At 37.8% G+C, this 23,069-nt stretch overlaps 1 protein-coding gene across 4 annotated transcripts in view; it reads right to left on the bottom strand.

Annotated features, from left to right (window-relative positions):
* Positions 1-1,264: 1,264 nt before the first annotated feature.
* The window catches only part of LOC124163252 (protein PHTF2), a 118,786-nt gene continuing 96,981 nt past the window's right edge, over positions 1,265-23,069 (bottom strand). For all 4 annotated transcript variants that reach the window (XM_046540023.1, XM_046540022.1, XM_046540025.1 and 1 more), the window contains 2 exons: positions 22,332-22,427; positions 1,265-3,161 (listed from right to left, as the gene is read on the bottom strand). In XM_046540023.1, the coding sequence (XP_046395979.1) occupies positions 3,012-3,161; positions 22,332-22,427 (246 nt within the window). In that variant the 3' untranslated portion in view covers positions 1,265-3,011. The remainder of the gene's footprint in view (positions 3,162-22,331; positions 22,428-23,069) is intronic.

The following is a 23,069-nucleotide window of genomic DNA, read 5'->3' as shown; positions in this document are numbered from 1 at the left end:
TTTAAAATAAAAATGCCGCAGATAAGTATAGAAAAACTTAAAGCTGGTAGTTTTGATGGGCCACAAATCAGACAACTTACAAAGGATCCTGCTTTTGTCAAGCCATTGAATGAGATTGAAAAAAACAGTTGGCTTTCATTTGTTTAGGTAATAAAATTTTTTCTGGGAAATCACAAGCGAGATAAATTATATTGAGCTGGTAAACAATATGCTCTCCAACTTTAAACCACTTGGATGTAATATTAGCATAAAAGTTCACTATACACAGTCACTTAGACTGTTTTCCTGAAAATTTAGGCGACACAAGTGAAACACAAGGCGAATGATTTCACCAGGAAATAAAAACAATGTAAGATCGCTACCAAGGAAGATGGAATAAACATATGATTGCAGATTACTGCTGGTGCTTAAAACGAGACTGTTTTAACAAAGTGCACGCAAGAAAATCGCGCAAAAGGAGCTTCCTTAGTCTTGAGTGACGTTTTTACGTCTTTTTTTCTCTTTAAATTGTTTTATTTCAGTAAAAAATGTTACTATTTGTATTCAATTGTATTTTAAAACTATTGTAATTGTAGGTGATTTAAAATTCCTATAAATAAATCAAGTCTTTATATTTTGTGGGTTTTATCATTTATGTAATATCATCATATTGAACATTTTTTTACGTAAGTAACAACATATCTGTATCTGGAAAACTAGAGCTGATAGGAAAAAACTAATATCATATTTGGATTCAGCACCCCAATTATACTTAGAATCAGCTTTAAAACCTCCGGCACCAAAACCACTGTTGACCTGTGTAATAGATCATCCGGATCATATTTGCAAAGATTTGAAATTGATACTTAACATTCCAATAATAAGGTCAATGCCGTTTATACAATTAAGTAAATATCTGCCCGAATTAAGTAAATAAATGCCCCATGAGTACTATATTCGCAAAACTACACTAAAAAGACTTAGAAGAGACAAATATACTTTGCATAAAATTGCGGTCAAGATCTGCACATCAATCAACATCAAGGCACATCAATTCCTTTACAAGTAATACAAGCAAAAAATGGAGCATAGGCAATGGCAGTCTGAAGAAGATTCCGATCAAGAAATACCTACCAAGGATTCCAGTCATCTGTACCAAATCAGTAGAAGTAGACAAAAATCTTAGTAAAAGCTAAAGGAAACAGTCGGGCACTTATGAATGCATACGATTTCGAAATCAAAATACCCGATGACTAGATTATAAAGACCAGTGAAAAAAATCAAGTAGGATTTGTAATATTTTATTGGGACTCAAAATATATAATATATTTACAAAGTGAGCATTCAACACCGTCCAATTCTTACAAATTCTAAAATAAAATCTTCAGTGTATAATTAAAACTAGGTGGCTTCACCAGTATAGCAGAAAATAAGATTAAGTTTGCACATTGTATACAATATTAGAGAGCAATTAATAGGCGTAGTAAGTCCTCGTTTATCACATAAGTTAGAATTATGCGTGTATTTATCAACAAATTATCTGCATTTTTAGACACATAAACAGTGTCCTACAGGAATGTTTACATCTTAACAAGTCTTGATACACGTAAAAGTTGTATTCACTCAGTTGAAAAGAATATTACTAGCAACAAGATGAACAGTCGTTTGATATCTTTGCTTGAGAAGATTTTACATACCGCCAAAAGACGGCTAAAATATATTTTTTTAAATGAAACGTCATAAACGAGGTCTTAATCTACACCCAATTTAGACATTAACATTAACTAAAGACTCTTTTGGAGTTGAGATGATATAAGAATTAATGTTGAAGCTGCTTAAATAGATGAAATATTTCGGGCTGTTAATAAAGTACGTATCATTACGACCTGCAGTTTGACAGTTTCGTTAATCTTCAACTTTCACCTGATCTATTGCAACTGAGGATATGGAAACCGAGATTGGACGAAATCGTGAACAAAATAGACTAGATAATAACAACCTTCGGAAAAAATGTATAACAAATATTGGTAAAAATGAGTATCACTTTCATCTTAAACACACTACGCCTCAAACAAAAAATTTAAAACATCATCATCCTAAATTCATGTACATTTATAACTTCCCTTTAAAAACGAGATTCATCTTAACTTACTTCAACAAATTTTCTAACATTCATTAAAAACTTTCTAAACATACCATAATTCATGTACCCATAAAACTGTTCAATAATTTCTAAAGGGTACCATTTAATTTAGAATAAATTCTAAAACAAAAGAAAACATGGGACTCTCATACCTACTTGGTCAACAAGGGTATAGGGCTGCAATGTGGGGGACTTTGAGGTGTCTTCGGCAAAATTTGAGCCGCAAACATTATTTGGCACACGTAATTAATGTTGACCACAGCTTCGTAGCACCCCTAGACTTCATTTAAGTAACACGATGGGGGCCAGTCACACTATGATCCTAATTAGAGGAACAATAGTTCCGCTAACCTACACTCATACCGAGATAGAACCCCCAAAACTTCACGACGATTTGGAGTAAAGAAATGCCCGCATCACTCCGCTAACCATACCAACCCTGTTTATTTCACAATACCTAACGACTACAACTCGTACAAAAATTCCGCACGCAACCTCCACCAATAATTCGACTCCAATAAAGCAATATTTCACCATCCCCTTTTCGGAACAAGCGAAAAAATACGTTCAGCCTCGAACCCTGTCAGCAGCGAAATCCTTGACTTCACCTGTCCCTCACGACAGAAAAATGAAAATAAATAGTTTTCACAAGGAAATAGTTCTCTTACACACACACTCTCTCTCTCTCTCGCCGCTCTCAAGTACTAAAAAATAAGCGCAGACTATTTTTACGCGAGACCCATCACATTCATTGAAAATAGCACCTCGGAAAAATCACTGGAGACAAACGTGTCCTCCGGTCTCGTCAAGTCGTCGTTATGCACGCGCATCCTGCTATCACGTCCGTCACTTCGCGTGTGCCCGCGACTCCGACGCGTCGCCGTTGTCTTCACTTGATCTTGATTTTGTGTAGCTTGAGCTTGAAGCCCAGCATCTCGGAGAGGACGCCGGATAGAGCTGACAAGATCACCACTTTGGTGATGGTGTACAGGTACGGGTTGGCAGACAAGCCTGAGATCTTGAACGGACTCTCCAGTTCCTAAGGATAGGAAAAAAAACTGACAATTAGCCCCTTGCGCTGAAATGACGAGTCTATCTCGTCATAAACTTCCGATGCCAAATCGCGCAATGACGAGTGTAGCTCGTCATCATATTTTCATGATTTTAGCACTATTTAGTGGAACAAAATAAATATTTTGAAATTTAAACAATGTTACAACATGCATAATGTGTATAGAGAACTCATACTTCATTAAATATAATGCATTGGAGGGAATATAATGGTTTTATACGGGTAGCGATAGCTGTGGTATCGACATTTAATATTAACTTTTTATTTCACTGTTATACGTTGATTACAAACGACAAAATATCATTACATTAACTACCATTCCATTGAAAATAACCACAGGAAAAATAAATAGAGACTAGGAGCACAATATTCAGAAAATAAATTGAATTGGAAATGGATTTATACAACTTTTGGGCTGACCAGCGTCTTGTGGCTTAAAAGTCAACGTTTCTTCCAATCAGCCGGGAACCTCTTCAAGACAAATGTCGAATATTAGTCCTGAAGAGGTCCCCGGCAGATGGGAAGAAACGTTGACTTTTAAGCCAGAAATCTATTATTAACTCAAAAGTTTTATCAATTGACACAACTTTAGTATTATTTCTCGAGGGCAGGAGTCAAGCCAGGCATATAGGTTCCCTAAAGAGCACCGAATTTATCGAGGCTATCGAGGTAGGCAGGATCATATGGTGCATTGACGACTTTCGTCATCGAGCACTCCTGATTGTGATTTGATTTTTGTTCTTTCCTGGCGTATAATACTGGTAAAATCTTCTCGAGTTTTCCACCGGGTGAGTTGCTTACAGGACGTCGTTTCGATGGCTACATCTATTATCTTCTTCAAGGCATGATTCAACATTTCAACATAGGCATGATTGAACATTTCAACATTTCAGGGCATGATGAAACAGGCACAATTTCCATAATCCCTGAGGACGATGGCAGAGTCATCCAGCGAAACGTCGGCCTACAAGCAACTCACCAGTGGAAAACCCGAGAAGATTTCACCAACTCTTCATTGCGGGTAAAAGTTACTGGACAATAAATAAGCAATGTGGATATTAAAATGGATTTTTAGTAATTTTTAGTTAAACTATAATGATGGAAAAATACACACATGCACCCAAAATTATTAGAGTAGATCAAAGTTATGGACATTTCTCGAAGCCTCCACGCATATCAGCGAGTATTAATAGTTCATGTAGCCGTAAGAAAAAAAGTTGAAAGTAGATGCGTGCAAAGTATTAGTCCCACGGAGAGGGAGAACGTTAAAAATCGGTTTCTAGTTCGTGCGATGCCTTATTGTCCCAATTAATCGAAGAAAACTCAAAGAAACTCCTCACATAGGTTCTTTTCTTGGAGATTTGTCCCAAGGAAGGGGCAACTCCAAATATTTGGCCACTCAAATACCGGGATCTACTGAATTTAAAGGGAACCACTAGTTGTAAAATTAGTCTTAAATGACTCCAAAGAAAGTTCCTTTCAAAGACTGCTGGACCGAATAAAATGTAAATAGTGAAAATCAGGTGAAAAGATGTGAAATCTGATACCGTTACGTTAAGGGCAAATCAGTTCCCATATTTTTATAAATTAATAAAAATTAAAAAAAATTACTATCTCTGTTAAAAACTTACTATTAAAAACTATCAGCTTTGATATGGAGATGTGCTCGGTAAAGTTGCAAAGAATTTGATCAACGTCTCTAGTTATGTTCAGCCTATCAAACGGCTTCGTAAGCTGATTTAAAAATGACCATGCTCTCTACGGGGAAAGAATACCATACCAGTGAAAAATCCAAGAAGATATGCTTGAGAAACCTCTCACTATGCGTGATATCTATAACAGCCGTATTTCACAAAAAAATGAGAAGAATCGACGCCTTATACAAGGGCGCGAGTGATAATCAGAGCCATATTACCCAAGGTCTCTGAGTTCAAGTTCATTGAAAAAAGATGAGAGAATACGCTAGAATATCATAAAAACGGCCTCCTTAAACGCATCAAGTAAAGATATGACCAAGTGAGACAATGGAAAAATTGACACCAGCAACGAACCTCATTAAACCTGTTTCGTATTAGTATAAAACAAGACTCGATTATATACGTAATTCACAAAAAATGAAACATCCAAGCGTACAATAAAATTTTGAGCGAAAAAATTTGATCTTCCGACGTCGAAGCGAAATTCTGCCTGTTGCATATTATTGTTTTTCAAAGGAGCACGAACACGTTGAACAACCAACTCACGTTTAACTACCACCATATATCCAGGTGTGCAAAAGTGCATGAGATTAAAAAAACACAATACCACACTCACACGGATGTTTATGAAATGTACAACAAAGGAAGGCAAGTCTTCTTTAAGAGGACGCAGCGTTTATGAGCGGGACGAATAATTCATTCTTCCATCGTAGATATGGTAAGAAGACGTAACAACATAAAGGAAATTGATCGTTGAGTAATATCCGCCTGAGACGAATAAGGCCTCGATCTCATCAAGTTGGCGTGACTTCGCGTACAATGATCCAGACCAATGACTACATTGAGTGAAATAATACACCAATCACAGCTACGAACGCGTATCAACTACGAAATAGAAGATAACAGTTTTAGAATAGTTTCAGTGTTATCGCTACGCATTCCGATGTTCCTAGCTCTTGGCTAAAATTCAGATAAATTTGAGCTTTGTTCTTTCTTCTTATCACTGCGGCAAGTCAAGCTACGACGAGTTAAGTTGATACGAACTAACAGAACGATGGCTAAGCCCTGACAACACGTATCTCAAATTCGGCCGGTTTGAGACAGGTATCTTAAACAAAGTGTAATAAATGCGATGGTGGTTGGCGTAACATGGTGAAACTCCTTCATGATGCACAAAGGTTAAGAAAACACTTAGCTGTTTCACAAAATAAAATATATTGCGACCGGTTTCGATACATCGTATCATCATCTGGCAATTACAAGTATCAGTACACAGAATTTATACCCTTGAAGGCGTTAGAGGGGTGGTAGAGTGGAGGTGGAGAAAGGAGGGAACTTCAGAGTACCCATTATTGGATGCAATTAGTTTGATTGTGTTTAGCTCCTTCATCCTGTTGTAATTCGACAATGGAATCAATCATAATCTGTGAAGCATACAATGTATTGCTGAGTGTAATAACGTGTAATAAAGTGTAATAACATTAGAAAATTAATTAAAGTTAACAAAGTCAACAGCAATACAAAAAACAGCAGCATATACGGGAGCAGTCATGCTGTTATAATTAAAAAAACAACTCTTTGTTTGCAAATGAATGCTTCTTTTTCAGTTTTATAAACTTTTGGTTTTTAAGTTCAGCGTACAGGTAAAAAAAATAATCGTTTTTTTTTTGCTCTCCTGAAAAGTTGCTATTTTTGAGATACGTGTTGTTAGAACTTAGCCATTCGATAAGCTCTTGTCCAGTTTAAACATCAAAATTCACGCCAAGAGACGTCAAGTAAAGTTCTCCAAAACACGACGTAAACATAAACGATAAAATTATTTTCACACGAGAAATCATAAAAAAATTAATGCAGTTAATTTAGGTTCAAGTACGCCAGTTATTCAAATAAACTGCCCGCAAACAACAATATGGAAGCGCGAAAATACGGCGCAAAATGGTAGTATATTTGCAAAGGCTAAGAAAAAACATAGGCTATGATATTATCAATAATTAATTTATCCCTCGGCGTCAGTCATCGAGAAAAATTGCCACGCACAGCGAGGTATAATTCTCTCGCTCGAGCCGCAAGGTTGATTCAGACGGATTAAAATCGTAATGAGTAGAGTGCGATTTGCATAATTTCTCCTGACACGGGGCAATTCATTAATTCATTTCGCCAATCCTTTTTAAGTGGTGCAATGCCCACCGAATGAAAGGGTTATGACGCTTTTCCACCGACGTCTATTAAATCGTCCAATTTAAAGCACTTTCAGGACCACGACTACCAACCTCCGCGGCACTTTTATTTGCCAGAGGTCTGAGTCAACAATGATTCACGGTCGATTGTCTGAGCCCACATCAAACACTAGAAACGTCCGAACGGGGCCTGTGCGAATTTATCGCCTTCGAGTATTCGTCACGCATCAATATCCTCCGAAGAATTAAGCAAACTCGCTTTTTAACATATGAACAGTTTTTATTTGAGTTCAATATCCAGTGCAGCAGCAGGAACCTGAGAACTCATACAATTCTAAAGAGTAGAAAGCGTGTGTACCATAACCCAACATAATTATGTAAACAATAACGTCATTAACACTTTGCGCGCCATGGACGTAATATTACGTCCTCTTAATCTTTCTGAAGATTACCATGGACGTAATATTACGTCTTTCTGTTTCATTGACTTTGTTTGCGTGAAGGCGTAATATTTCGCCCGTGGTACTTTTCCAGCTTACTGCTTGGTGGTTTTGTTATTTCAAAAATCAACTGCTTGATGGAAAAAGAGCTCTTTTAATGTCTTAAGAACGAAAAGTCCTCTGTAGCTACCGGCACCCTTATCTCGGCCTACTTTGTGTGAAAATTCTTTGGAGGAAAGAACCGTTCGTTGAGGGTGCAGTGACCCTTTTTGTCATCCAGGATTTTGAATGCTATGCTTGGAACAATGCTTTTTTTATGATTTCCATGGTTTAAATGGTTGAAATTGAGCGTACTAAAAAAATATTATGCATTTTATGGCGGTACATCATTTGTTGCAACTTTTTTATTTAAAAAAAAACAGTAGGTTTTCATTGTTAAAATATTTATCTAAAATTTAGCAATAGATGTTATTCAACTCATTCATAAAGAAGAGCAAAGTCCATTTTTATTACAGTCTTTATATCAACTCACCAACCTGTCTGTTTGTTTGTCTGTTTGTTTGTCTGGTACAAATCTTGTAACTCAAATTTGACTCACTTCCTGTGAAGCAAAAACGCTGAAACTTTGCACACTTCTTCATTTCCGATGACAATACATGAAAATATAACTTTTTCTCTCCAACCCCCCTTTAACCACCCCCCAGTCAACCCCCCCCCAAAACATGTTTTTGATCTAAGAAGTTCCAAATGGTCGATTTTCGTGTTTCGTGGCATTTTTAACATAGGGGTAGGCATTTAAAAGCATAGGGGTGGCATTTTGAAACATAGGGGGCTTACCATTCACTGAAAATTTAATAAATATAGTGACTTTTTTAATAAGTCACTTTTGGTTTTTCGGGGTCACTGAGTTTTTTTGCTTTGTGTCATATATAAACGTTGCTCATCCCCTGTAATCTAAATATAAAGGCTGGTTTTAAAAAAAAATTTTTTTATAAGAGCTTATTGAAATACACATCGATATAAATAAATTTTTGATGTTTAATAAAAATTTGCGAATTTTGTAAAAATGGCCGGATTTTTCAGTAGGGCTTTAAAATTAGCGGCTGGCACTCAAAGTGTTAAGAATATGAGTAGAAATATCAAATAGGAGATGACATACAATAATAAATAATTCTTAATATCGAGAAAGGAATTCCAAATAGGAAGCATTCCCAATAAATATGAAATAAATACGCATGAGAAATTCGTAAACGTAAAATAACTCTAGGTTACGAGAACAAATCGATTATTGCAAATGAAATGCGATCTGAATTTGGCTAAAGAAGATTGAAAATTAGACATTTAATTACGGCAATATTTACCACGATTAATCACTTTGGAGTAAACTGGAATTTCAGTTTTGAATCAACTGGCACAGATACGCCTTCTCAATAACTAAGTTTGGTATTCAAGTATCCAAACATTCAATATATTATAAATGTAGACCACCTGAAAAATAGCTAAAAAGAAGGTGACTATGATTCGATTGATTAAGAAATCTTGCAACGCAGCGACTGAGAAATGTTCACAGCTATCTCCATAAGGTTTGGTATAAAATTTTACAACTTCCATAATGATCGAGGATTTCATGTTCAGAGTAAGTCTAAAAATTAAAGGAATTCTTTTAAGCGTTCAACGAAAGACTAGCGTCAAAAAAGTGAATGCGATTTGGTACCTAATTCACTTCAACTCTCCGAGAGGAAAAATAACATTCTTTTGAAAGCAACGCTGGAATGACAAGGGAAATATATGAGCGTGAATTAGGAATAACGACGGGAGCAAACTGAAAGCGAAATTTCGATTCAATTCCGGTGAGCACCTACTAAGCCGGCCTTGTGTGACGAATCTTTCACGCTGCTTTCACTGCCCATTCTTCCCAAATGTTTTCACAGCAACGGCCTTGGACTACAACGGACGATCAAGGCGGCATAATGTACAAAAAACACAAGACACCCATTGCCCGTCAAACCTCAAATACAAATGGAAGAACGTACTTATTTTTTTCGAATTTGAAACTTCGTCAAACAGCTTCTCTTCACATGCTTCTTGAAATGCTCGTGCCGATAGAACTACCTTCAAAAAATCTTCGTCACTGCCGGGAATTGAATTTAAGCCAACGAAATTAGAAGTCAACACTCCAGTCACCACAGTGAATAATGAGGACTGCTGAAGAAAGAAAAGATTAGAAGTCCTTGCTACAGCAAAAAGGATAGCCCATAGAAGAGAAGAAGATTATTACCTATCCAAATTGATCGTGTTTTAAATCTCTAAGAGAATTCCAAAATTTCGAGATTGATAGCCTATGAAAAAGAATTCTTGAACAAAATGTGGTCACAAAACTTTTATTATAAAAAGAGTAAAAGGAACACATGACAAAATATTTATCCTGGTAGTAATTAAAGGCAAAGGAATCATTCCATATAGGTAAGTGACCGGAGCGACAAGGTTCTCGCACAATCTGCAACCACGTAGCAGCTGAACGTATATTCATACGAAGACGATGATGTGACGAAAAACGAGACGGAATTAGAAGATAACCTTTGGACCAGTATCTTCAGACTAGTTCGAGTGCATGAGTCAGGCTGTAAGCGACCGATACTAAAACATCTGCGTATAAAAGCATATTCAATACACAACATAAAATGCGTCAAAGCGTCATCTTTGTAGACAACAGCTACGATGAGGTTTGAAAAAAGATTAGTACTGTAGACAATCCACAACATATCTAAGAGAAAAAATTAAGAACCAATTGGTTCTTAACGTTTTGAATTCCATTCGGGAATCACAAGAAAACATTAAAGGATTAAAGGATTAAATAACGAAATTTTACCCATGTAATAAACCTGACAAGTATTGTATTCTAAAATACATATACGTAAATAACACTTTCAATACCGGCAAAGTAAACATTATATTATTTGATCAGCAAGACAAAACGGCCATATAATTTGATTCAGTCCACAGCAGCAAGGACTAACATAAACTACTATGACCCAGTGAAAAATGTAGAAATTTATCAGCGGATGAAAATTATCAATGGATGAATTCCTGAGATGAAGGAATGCTTCATAGGAATGTATGAGTTAACGAATATGTTCATCGCTACGCATTTGCGCAATTAGTACGCATTTCTGGAATTGTGTTCAGCGAAAAAAAAAGTAAATTCAGATCATAGATTAATCCAGATTAGTTCAACCGAAATGCGTCCCACCATTATAGATATACATAGAGTTGATCAGACAGTTGCTTCAAACAGATCCACCTTTTCAACTAAAAAAAAAGAAAGTAACAATCCGTATCATTGCATCAACAAACCTTCAATTGCACAATATACTCATGTTCCCCTGTCACCCTTGATATAAATTTAATGAAAACGTCAGGCTTGTAGATATATTTTAAAATTTAATTTCAAATGATCTTCATTACAGAAGGAAATTTTAATCATTGTGGGTTGATCGAAAAATTCGACAATCGAAACATCTTTCACCGTTTGAAAAGATTAATACGACCTTTACAGTACTATCAAAAAGCTTGATTTACGACACCCACACATGGATAAATTATTGAGGTACCATAAAATTACCTCGTCTGGGACCATGGACCTCGCCTCACAAAATTACTCATCGATCGTAAACACCCTATGATATTCTTCCTCGGATGGGAAATTCGTTCGCAACATAGAAAACGAAAGATAGAAAGTTTTGTATGACGATTTTCGCAGCTTCGTTTATCCATCTTGTAAGTTCCTTACGGGAAATGCTGCTTTAAAAACATTTTCCGCTCAAAGTTCATCACAATGGGATAACGAATCCTACATATATATACGATCGGGACGAGAACGTTTACCTCACATTCTCTTGAAAACGCTCCCAGTAGGAGTGAAAGGTTGAGCAAAAAATGTTTTCAAAGCAGCATTTCCCGAAAGGGACTAACAAGAAAGATAGGAAGATCCAACGAATGCGAAAATGTCCATCACACCTCTTTGGCATTGCTTACATAATGAGAAAAATAGAAAAAAAAACATACGGTGATTTATACATATTTAAGGGTATCACCGGAACATTTTATACGTAAACGAATGAAGAGTTTAAATTATGCACATCAGTGGCGTAACTAGTCATATGCTTTGGGGGTGGGGGAGGGATGGCCTGGGGTGACGACCCCCCCCAGGGAACGGGGGTCCGGGAATCTTTTTGAAAAACGGAAACATGAATGGAAATACATTTTACCCCATTTTGGCGTTTAAAATTTAAATTTAAGCAGATGCACTTATTACGCATCAAAACATTAGCTTTAAATAATTTTTTTATTTGTCCAAAGCTTTGGGGGAGGAGGGGTAACGTATCTATTCACTCATTCCCCCATAGTTACGCCACTGATCCACATTCTGCGTCCTCTATTTTTTTAAACCTAGATGGACGTCGCCTTTGATGGCAAACACTTTAAGTACCTGTTTTGTATCGTGCAGTCATAAAACTACCTCCTTCAAATTTTTAAACCTGATTTATGAAACTGTCACAATAAATTAAAAATTTACAAACCAATGAAAAACTTAACACAGCGGTCTTCAACGTCTTCTCATCTCTAATCACTAACTTCGAAATGAAAGATGAATTTTTTCATTGATAATAACCCAAGGTAGGTAAAAAGGTGACCAAAATTGGTACATGTGCCGAGATATATGTTTTATTGCAATTACTACTCTGAATTTACCAGCTTGGGGTACACATGCAAGCTTGGAGTGCACATAAAACTATTTTTAGAAAGCCAAAGGTGAATATTTTCCAAAGCCCTAAGATAGAATCGGCAATAAGCCAACAGCAGCATCACTTTTTCTCAATCATACTTATAGGTAGAAACAAACTAGGAGATAAAATTATAACTAAGATAATGAATTTAGAGAGGTTATGATTATTTAGGAACTCCTAAAAAAATACTTTAGCCCTGGACCGAAAATTTGAGTCTTGGTAATGTGATAGGTACTCAATTTCCAGAATTGGAATAGTATAACGAATATTTAGATATTTAAAGTTAAACAGCACGTAACGTATCTAACATTTTGAAGTAAACTCCTGGCAACCGTAATTTTCAACAATTTGTGAAATGATAAGTTTGAATTTCTTCTTTCATGATCTCCTCATCTTCTCAGTCCCTTATTCGCGAGTCAAACATGGAATAGGTAACTAATATTCCCTATTATAATCTTCATTTTGTTAACCTTCATCGCGTCTCACTACGTTGATTTTAAGCTGATCAAATTACTCGAAATCCCTACATTTAAACCATATTTATGCGTTGAAAATGTCGACTGGATTTCTTTCATTTCAATATTTCACGAAGTACTGATTCTATCATTCTATATTATTTGATTTGAATTCAGCACAATATCCTGATTTCCCGTTAACAATTCAAATCTGCTTGTACCACCAACCAAATTTTCGTCAAAGCCGGCACCAGTGGCGACGGTGTCAAGTTCTCGCAAGCTAGTCCTGGGGTCTAGGGTTCGAGTCCCTCCTGAGTGGATTCATCTCCATTCATGTCATAGTATTATACAGTCAAGTTGCTTTTGGTTTCCTGGAAAAACATGATGGCGTGTAAAGCTTACTATGCTTCCATTGGAATATGAGCCGACCGAATCGCCTAAGAACAAAAAACAACGCCAGACACGAAAGCAATTTCTAACTCGCTAATATAAGAGATTCAACGCTGAGTATGGGCTGAAGGTGTGGGTAGAGCTCACCCCGGTCTAAGCCATGGACGTTTTTTATCCAGATCCCACCTTGCAACGCGAGGATTTTTTTGAGGCGTCCGAAGGCTTTACCCGGAAATTTTTCCGAACCTGGGACGTTTCGCTCAGCAGCCCAAAGCGTAACGATTTTGAATATCCACAAACAAGGAGAATTTTGATAAGGCAATGAAAAAACAGTGTATTATTGAATTTTTTATTTCATTGTAAAAAAATTATGATAGTCTTTCATGCCTTTATGTAATAAATTAACGTGATCAATTTCACTCACAGCCCTGAAGAAGGCATAAAAATATACCGAAACGCTGGCCAAAAATGTTGCACCTAATTCTTAAAGACCTACATTCCAAGACGCTAATTAACGTTGAGGGTAAGAGAAAGGAAAAGAGAACAGGATACCCCTGCTAAAAAGATACTTTTGCCACGGATAGAAAATTCGATTCTTATTGAAATAAATAGGGTACTTTTCCGGATAAATTTACATTCAAAGCCCCATCCCTTTAGCGTAATGATTAACGCAGCAGAGCGCCAGTACCAACTTTTAGAGCCTTCTCATCCTTCGATCGACGCCGTGATCATCACGCTGCGAGATAGCGCGGAATACAGAAAGAAAGAGCGCGGGCCTTGACAAAGCGCTCGCGAGAGAGGTGGGAGTGCGTGTGTGTCCAGCCCCCGTGGTGGTGAGATCACTACAGCACTGAGTTGCGTCATCAAGGCGACCGAATTCTCTGACCCCGCCCTCCGCGTGGGAGGCACACAGAGGGGGAGGGAGCTAGTACGTGACCCTCAAGAGCATATCTGCAAGAGCGCCCTAAGTGGCTGCCCAGTGCCAGATGCAGAGGCCAAAATTGACACCAAAACTTCAGCTGAAGTTAAAACTTTCGCGGTCCATACGTTGTTGATAAACCCCTTGCGCTGAAAGGGTGAGTTTAGCTCAGCGGTTCCCAACCTTTTGTTCCTCCCGTACCCCTCCATATGTATACATCTAATATTGTAACCCCAAAAATGTTAACGTACACAATTTATTACATAATTTCACTCATGGGGAGGTGCAGTAGCGTAGCCAGGATTTTGAAATAGGAGGGTTTAGGGGGGGTAAGATAGGGAAAGTCTTCGGACACTAATTTTCCTGTTTTAAATATTTCAAAACCTATGGAGAATAAATCACTAAGCCCAAAGACTAGCAACCAAAGCAGACTCTTTGGCAATAAACCGTATTAATATAGCATTCAAGGTTATATTGACGAAGGTTAAAGTTTATCTAAAGAATTTTATGGTTTTACGATGAGTGAGAATAATCAACAACTGTTGAGAGTATGCAACCCGCGTTCCACCCACAATGTGTGCCTGGTGTGGCGCGCGCTCACTCTTGGGGTCTTATCTCAGGAACCACTGGTCACAATTGAAAAATTTTTTAAGGAACAGTATGCCAAATGTCCAGTGTATCGACAGTTACCATAGAAAATCAGTTGAAAAATACCACCGTCTTCTTATCGCCATTCATATCCAAAAAACAGCCGAAAATACCAAAATTTCTCAACTTTGAGTGCGGTGAAACAGGTTTTCCCATAATCTAATTGCAATAATATTTTACAGGATATGTTGTTACACCAATTGGCATAAAATCAGGGGGCGTCCCGAAATAAATTCGAAAATCGAATAATATGGACCACCCGAAGGTTTGAATGTAAGACCACTCACATCTAAACCGTGGCGCTCTTTGGAAAGTAGAGGGCAGGATAATCATGGCATTAGTACAGTGGAGGACGTAAAGTTCGAGTGCAAGGACACCATACGAAGGCCCCACAACGATACAATCACCCATTCAGTGTCGGTGGGAGGGAGGGAGGGAGGCAATGACGGAAACTTTGAAGCATTGATTGAAGACGGAGTCGTGCGACAAACAATGTGTGGGTACGAGGAGAGAAGCGTGGGGAATGATGGACAGCAGGAGGCGCGGTATTATTATTAATTCTGAGGTTGAGGGGGGTGGTGCATTGGCCGGCAGAGAAAGCGGGGCAGAAATTACAATGACGGAGGTAAATGATATTGGTGGACGTACAGGTAGTGGAGGGGAAAATCGGTAGGCATTTAAGTTTGGGGAGAAAAGAGGCAAGGGGTGGAGAGAATATCTAGCAGGCTTGACACTTGGGACGGTTGCACGGTGAGGGTGTGTTGGTGGTAACTGACTGCGATTTTTGAAGAGGGCGGGTGGCTTTAAATATGGTATTTAAATTAGGTGGTCTCTTAAAGGTGATCCGTGGAGTGGAGGGGAAAATCTGTGAGGTGGATTTGTGTTTAGAAAGGATGGGGTACAAGTCCTTATACATATTCTGTAGAGCGTGAGCACCAGGAAAGTAGGTGGTGAGCAGAAATGGGGAGTAATATTTGTCCATGCGGGATTTATTGGTACGTGCGGTTTTTTTCTAATTTTATTCATCAAAAGTTTTTCGGGGCAGCCGTGGTGAAGAAGAGAGGTGTGAAGTTTGGAGAGGAAACTTTTGAAGGTCTTCAGGATTGTTGCAAATCCTATGTCCCCGGACGGAGAGAGAATAAGGGATGGAACGATTGGTGTGAGGTGGATGGCAACTGCTGTAGTGGAGGTATTGCTGTTTGTTTGTGGCACTGATGTGAACCGATATCTTGAATTTGTTGTTTTCAGAAAGGTGTATGTCCTCAAGTAATGCCAGAGCAGTGGCGGTTTGCCCATAAGGACTCTCGGACGCCGCCCCTCCCAAATATTTGAAAAAGTAAAAAAAATAAATATCCATTAATTTATAATTATACATCTGATTAATCAAAGCGTTTTTTCAGTCCCATGCATCGAAAGTGTTGGAAAAACACGAAAAGAAATAGCGCGAGAAGTTCGTATTTGTAGCCGTGGGGCGCTGGCCAGAACGTCCCAATCCATCCCCATGCAGTTATATGGAGAGTGGTAGTGATGGGGGCCGCTGGTGCTATGACGCGTCTAACGTTGTGTCTTATGGAAGTCTTGGGACGTTGTCCGAAAATGCGCAGAGCGACGAGTGAGTTGACATCGCTGCGCAGGCCGGCGGGCGTATAATCTGGCGTCTACTTGGTGCTGCCACAGAAAAGGGACCTACGGAATCAGAATGGTCACTGTTCTGGGTGTAGTTATACGATTTTAATTTTTATTAATTACTGGTAGGTATTGCTACAGTAAATAAATTATCCCATTATGCTTGCGTTTTTTGGTGTTTGAATTCCGGAACACATAAAATCCAACCAGTTAAAGGCCGTATTGACGAATGAAAACTATTCTCGAGTATTTGACACAGTTCTGTTATGATTACGAATTTCAAGAACCTTGGGGAAACTAATATTATAATATTTAGGCCTTAACAATGTATTCATATCTTCCCGATGATTAGAAATACGGTACCTATTTTTCAGATAAATTTATCAAAAGACCTGCAGTATTAGGAAAAATCAGTTAACATTCCCAACTGATTTATAATTTAAGAAATAGTTGCGTGCGTGATAGGGTGAAGGATTAAATATGATTTAAATCGTTAAGCGCAACTTTAAATAGAGTCATTCAATTAATGTCATGAAGTGCCGCGTACAATCCACCTTTTGTGTGTAGGTTCATCATTTTTCTAGCCGTCCTTGTTGTATTAGTTCATGTTCACCTAATTCCTCGGCGGCAGAGCGGTAGCTGTCTGACGGAAAATGCCCACTTGGGTCTGATTTAAGTGGCCTCGAAGAGTTCATATCAGTGCGGAAATCCTTACAGCTCCCATCTGTGGCTCAGTCGAGTCGTCTTCTTTTACGATCTAGAACTGATTTTCTATTATATCATGGCAATGATTTCGAAGACACGGTTATTCCAAATGCGACCCGTTGGCGTCTCGTGTGTTTACCACAAATGAATCTTAGACTCAAGGAGATGGTCCGTGACGTCCTTTGTTTGCTTGAATGCCTTTGCTGACCTTAAATTCGTCCCTCAGCTGAATCAGCATTAGTGGACCACGACTTCTATCTCCCTTGAGTCGTCCTTATAGTAACGGCAAGACTCTCGGAAAGAACGGAGTGAAATGAGTTCAGACATCATTTTCGAGGAGTTAATTGTGCGTAATTGCCGATTAAGAAGTTTCTTAGTGCTGTGTGTACATTCAAGAAGACAATTTTGAATTAATCAACAATGCTCGTTTTTTTAAGGGAAATATAGGGAAAAATTGTCCCAATTCTGTGTCCAGGCACCTTGTTCTTTTTGGTCGTATTTTTCGTCGGCCTATTTTGTGTCGTCCCTTGTTTATTTATAGACTAGTGCCCTTGCCATGTGTTCAATCAGAAAGAAATTGTTGTCCAGCGCTGATTTCAACGAACGTGTAATTGATCACTTTGCTGGACAAAATGAAAGAAGGATGGACTTTTGCAATATAACTAAAGGCCTGTGAGTATTCCATATTTTGTTAAAAATGTGTGAGAAATGTTTAATTGTTGATTTTAAATCATACTGTATTCAAGAAGCAACGCGAACACCGCCATCAAAGTTTACATCTGCAATAGCAAAGCGCGCGCATTCTAGTAGTGTTTGTTGCCTAGTGGAAGTCAGTGACACTCTCCTCCCTCCTCAGGTGTTACAAGTGTCATTGCTACCTAAATCATTGCAAATGTTGTATATATTTGACAAATAACGCATTATGATTGCAAAACGAAGAACAGAAGTGTATTGCGGGCATATCCGCACGAAGAATGTAGATGCTAAAACCTAAAGTTACGTATTTTCGTTTGTATTTGCAAAATATCGCAGCAAATATATTTTTATTCTTCAAGAACATTGATCAGTATCATCGAGAGTCCGGACTAAGCCGATCCGTATGACCGAGAGTCTACTGCATTTAGTATTTATTAATCAAGCTTTATTAGGAAAACTAGGTATTTTTGTTGAAAAAAACGGAACGTATGGCATCACAGAATTTAATTCCTAGATTGCCGTAAAAACTTAATAAAATACACGAAATATTAAAAAATTATGACCCCCCGGTGGAGTGCGCCCCCCCTACCATTTGACTCACGAGCCGCCACTGTGCCAGAGACTACAGTTAAAAATTAGTAAAATTTGCTTTCCAAACGGTTGTATGCATACATATTTAGTTCATGTAGGTAAGAAGAAGAGAGCATTGGCTGCCTCAATGCCTCATCTCTTCAAATATTCTAGAATCCAAGCGGATCACTCTTCCATGCCAGCCCTGATAGCGGCGAAGGAGAGATGAAGTCCTCTTCTGCTAGTGCCTGGGTCACTCGTTCGAGACTCGCCTGAGTGGGTTTTACATTACTCAGGGCATAACTGTACGTTAAGTTGGGTTGGGTCAGCCTCTCAAGTCTCTCTAATTCGCCTGGGATTCCGAGGGTATACGGGTCAACAGACGTTCACGAGAATGGAAAAAAGCGTGTTTTCCATTCACTGAAGTATGACGCCCGCTGAGATATAAACAGAAGCTAACAGTAGGTTGGCAATGCTTTAATGAATGGTTAAATTTAATAGCATAGGATTTTAAATTAAAGATACACACAAACAAGAGCGATTCTCGACTAATGCATACGCGACCGAGATTGAAATGATAAAAAAATCCTGGATCACATGACGTCTGACGGCTGTGATTGGCTGAATCCGACGAGAGAATTTGTTTTCATGCTGTTCATTCAAAATTCAAAACGTTATTTCCATTACATTCATTAGTTACGAAGAAGTATCAGAAGAAAACAATTACATCGGCTAACTTTTTCCATTTCCCATGACGATATTTAAGTTGGACATTTCACTGCCGTCCTAAGCATTAGGCTACTGCGCACTGTGCAACCATATTGAGTGCTCTAGCTAATATCTACTCTGATAAGAGCTCATGAAACGGTATTTTGATAATGGCGAATCTTCTAGACGAAATTTACCAAACGCCGCTCATTACGTCGTATTTTCGCCCGCGGAGACGGAGACCTGATAAGGCAGGAAGTAAGGTGTTACTAAGAGAAACGATAAGGAATGATGACTAAGGTTGAGCGTATAAAATAAGCCAACTATAGACCGATAAATACTGATAATAAGCCAACGCCTTTCACGGATCATACCGATGCAATAAACCACACGTGCTACCAAGAAACAAGATAAATAAGAAAGGAGCACTATTCTGCAACCAGTTCAAAAATAATAAGAACTTCATTCTTAAAATTAAAATTTCTCCATGAGTTAATTACTCACCAAATAACTTAACACTAAAATTAATTACTTAACCTAATTCAGGGAATAAAATAATTGAGAAAATAAATAAAAATATAAAAAAATTGTATAACAAGGAAGAGAAGAAAAACTGGCTACATCGAGGGCACAAGCTATGCTTGAATTACTCCGAATGAATTCACAGTAAATAATGAATGAAAAAGGAATCAGGTTCTGGAATCACGGATTAAATTATTTCGGGGAAATTATTATTATCATAACCTTCAATATCTAACGGCTCTGTCTTGCCAATCACGGTGCTTATAGGAGAAAAAACGCTGACAGAAGGAGATAAAATTTCACGGGCCACGAACTTCTGGGAAATTCACGAGATGGGCATGATTATACCAATTCAGTAAGCTGTTTTTTTCTAGACTCACGTATGTGAGATGAGACTGGATCAACCACCGCGACAGAGCGATGTGTGAGGTAATTAAATATAACAGTTAAATACGCAACATAAAAATGATTGGGTAATAAATATAAAAGCTCATTAGATCTCGCAGAAAGTAGGACAGCTTCCATTCGTGCATATTTGGAGTTGATAATGACAATACATGAATAAATTCGCAGCCTAAAATCAATCAGTTATGCCACGTTTCCATGAAAATCGTCCTGGAAGGACTCCTCCTGGAAGGGAGTTTCCTCCTGGAAGGAAGGGAGAAGCTACTCCTCCTGGAAGGGAGTTTCAATTTGTTACGGATAAAATGTCGCAAAATTTTAGTTTCACTATGAATCACACTGCCTAGAGGTGCAATTTAAGTGGGCGTTAAAATACCTATGTAAATATAATGCGTGAAAAGTAAGGCTAAGTAAGGCTTGCTTCTTCGAAAAAAATCACAAATGTCACCTAAGGGGCCTCCACAGTAATGATAGCGTATTATCCTCCAATATGATTTTTGAATGTTGAACTGGGTAAATGTTCTTTAACTCCCTAAATATAAAAAATATTCACACTCTTTATTAGCATATGTTTTCAATTCGCATATTACAGCAGATCCTAGAAGAAGACGAACAAACGAGTCTCGTCAGACACCGTTATATCCATGACCATTACTTGGGCCTTCTAAAATTTGTTAAAGTCCATTGAAAACTCAGCGTTAACGTCTGAGAAGCCCTAAATTCCACTAGGATTAACTTTCTAATGGCCGACCACGGCAACAAAATCAGAACAAAGGCGGAGATGAATTTAGAGGTGTTAGACCCATGGTTCCTCCCACCGTAGAGATACCGCTTCAAGTCAAAATAATCGCCACTATCTTCACAAGGAGGTGCTTTCAACATAGCAGTGCTCTTTCTGAGAAACCAATTTCAACTGAAATTAACCGTTTAAATAAAAAATGATAAGCAGGAAAGAGGGTCTTAATGTAGTTGACCATGCAAAACTACAGAAAAAATTAGAATAAAACTAGCTATAAGAGCCCTTATTGATAGACTACTCCTTCTTCACACCATCTATGATGAATTGAATATAAATTGCCGCCACTCAAAAATAGATTGAAAGATTAAGATATCACACCGGCAGGTACGGAGAATTGGATCCCAACGAGCGAGAATGAAAGTCGATATAAAATAAGCCTCTAACACTGAGAGAATACTACAAAAGATGAATAAAAAGTGAACCAACCAGACCGTTATCTTTGGGTGTCAATCATTACAATTGAATAGGATAAACCGTTAAACGAAACATCCCTTTGACCTCAATATGTAATTGCCATGACACAAGAAAGATGAGGGATAAAAAATGACCCAAGTCCAGCGCAAAGGTGCATTAATAACGATGGAATCCAATTGAAATTACGATGAGTCATCTCATTAATTTACAAAACGCACACGCGATGGTTGATAGATACTAAGCTTCTTGCGTATTCACTCGGAGCGCTGTCAAGAGCCAATGAGTAATTCGCTACAACTATTTTAATTCAAACTAACGCATTAACAACACAATTGTCATTACCGAGGCGTTCGAACATGATACCACTTAACCAATGATTACCCGGTATTAATAACTTAGGTAATCCACTAATACATTTCAACTGAATAAGTGGCTATAACACTTAAACATCTGGGTAAAAATGGCTTCACTATGACCAAAGCTAATAGTAATAGACAAACCCTTTATTATGTAGTGGCGAGAAATAAAGCTGAGCAGGTGACACAAGCAGAGGTTTTAGATGCCATATTTGCAAGACGTTTTAATATAGGTTAAAAATCCCTTTCAGAGCAATTTATGTCCTATTAAATACCCATATTTAATCAATGAATTGTCAAAATAATTTTAAAAATCTACTAAGACATAAAGCTGATAAAAATCATGAAATCTTTCGTTTGAGTATTTAGCCAGTTAATGGGTATAAACCCATCATTAAATACCCTACTTACGAGGCATTTACGCGGCCCATAAAATTACCCACCAGACTTGTTATTTTGGCAACGATAATAGTTAAGACCACATAATGACTAAGATTAAAGTCTTAGAAGCGACGTCCACATCGGCAAACAACACTGCAAGCGGAGAGAGGGAGGTTAAGACACCACTACAGTTATTCAAGCAAAAGAAAGAATGAAGAAAAGAAATAAATATGAAAAGGAAAGTATACAGCAACATTAGGGCAGGGTCCATAAATGCACATCAAATATAAGGGTATAATACATTTCGTATGCCTCTAAATGGAACTCTATGTCAGTGATGAGATGAAAAAATACGCTCTAATTTTTCAGACGCCTATAAGTTGGACAGGAATATATTTCCGAGCTGGTTTAGAATATATATGCAAGTTATTTTCATTGGACTTACCTTTAAAAGGTCAGCGGCTAACTTGAGAACGCTGTTAGCTACCATTAACTCCTCCTTCTTGTTAGGCTTCTGTTCAATTTGGAGATAAAGGTTGATCTGAAAAAGATAATGTTGCTCGTGAGGGCTATGAGCATCACAGGTTTAATTACAAATAAAAATTAGTTTAACAGAAACAAGTTTATTTGTAACACTTGCAGTTACCGTTTTCATCAAGAAAAAAAACTACAACTAAAAACTAACTCGACACCATTCAACATTATTCAGTCCTCATTAATCATAGTTCAGTACTAAGAAGTTAGCGCCCTGCGGGTCGAGCTGTCGGGAATTTAAGCCTATACCCAGGATTCTGGAAGTCCTAGATAATCACGGCAAATAATTGAATCGTAATAGTACTATAAGATCTGAAGGCTGTGGGGGAGGCCAATTTCCGATTTATTTTAACGACTGCGGTACCAACATTTGCAAATGAGATCAGTAGAAATGGTCTCAATTGTTACAAATTATGACAAATAAAACCTGAAACGAAAACCGTTGAACTGACTATAAGATAAATCGTTACCAGAAAACCTATGTGATCTAATAGGCAAATGTAACTCCCCTAAAAACCATTCTAGATTACATTTATCCATTTCTTCACCTTCACGTCTGCTACTTCAGATTTTGATTCATGCATACTAAACAATGAACCTATGCCCATTACCAAAGAGTTTAATTTCTTTTTTAATAACTGAAATGAAT

The sequence above is a fragment of the Ischnura elegans genome, chromosome 8 (assembly GCF_921293095.1).
Source record: "Ischnura elegans chromosome 8, ioIscEleg1.1, whole genome shotgun sequence".
Classification (NCBI taxonomy): domain Eukaryota; kingdom Metazoa; phylum Arthropoda; class Insecta; order Odonata; family Coenagrionidae; genus Ischnura; species Ischnura elegans.
Note: the sequence above shows the minus strand (reverse complement) of the source record. Positions and strands in the feature narration are given on the sequence as shown.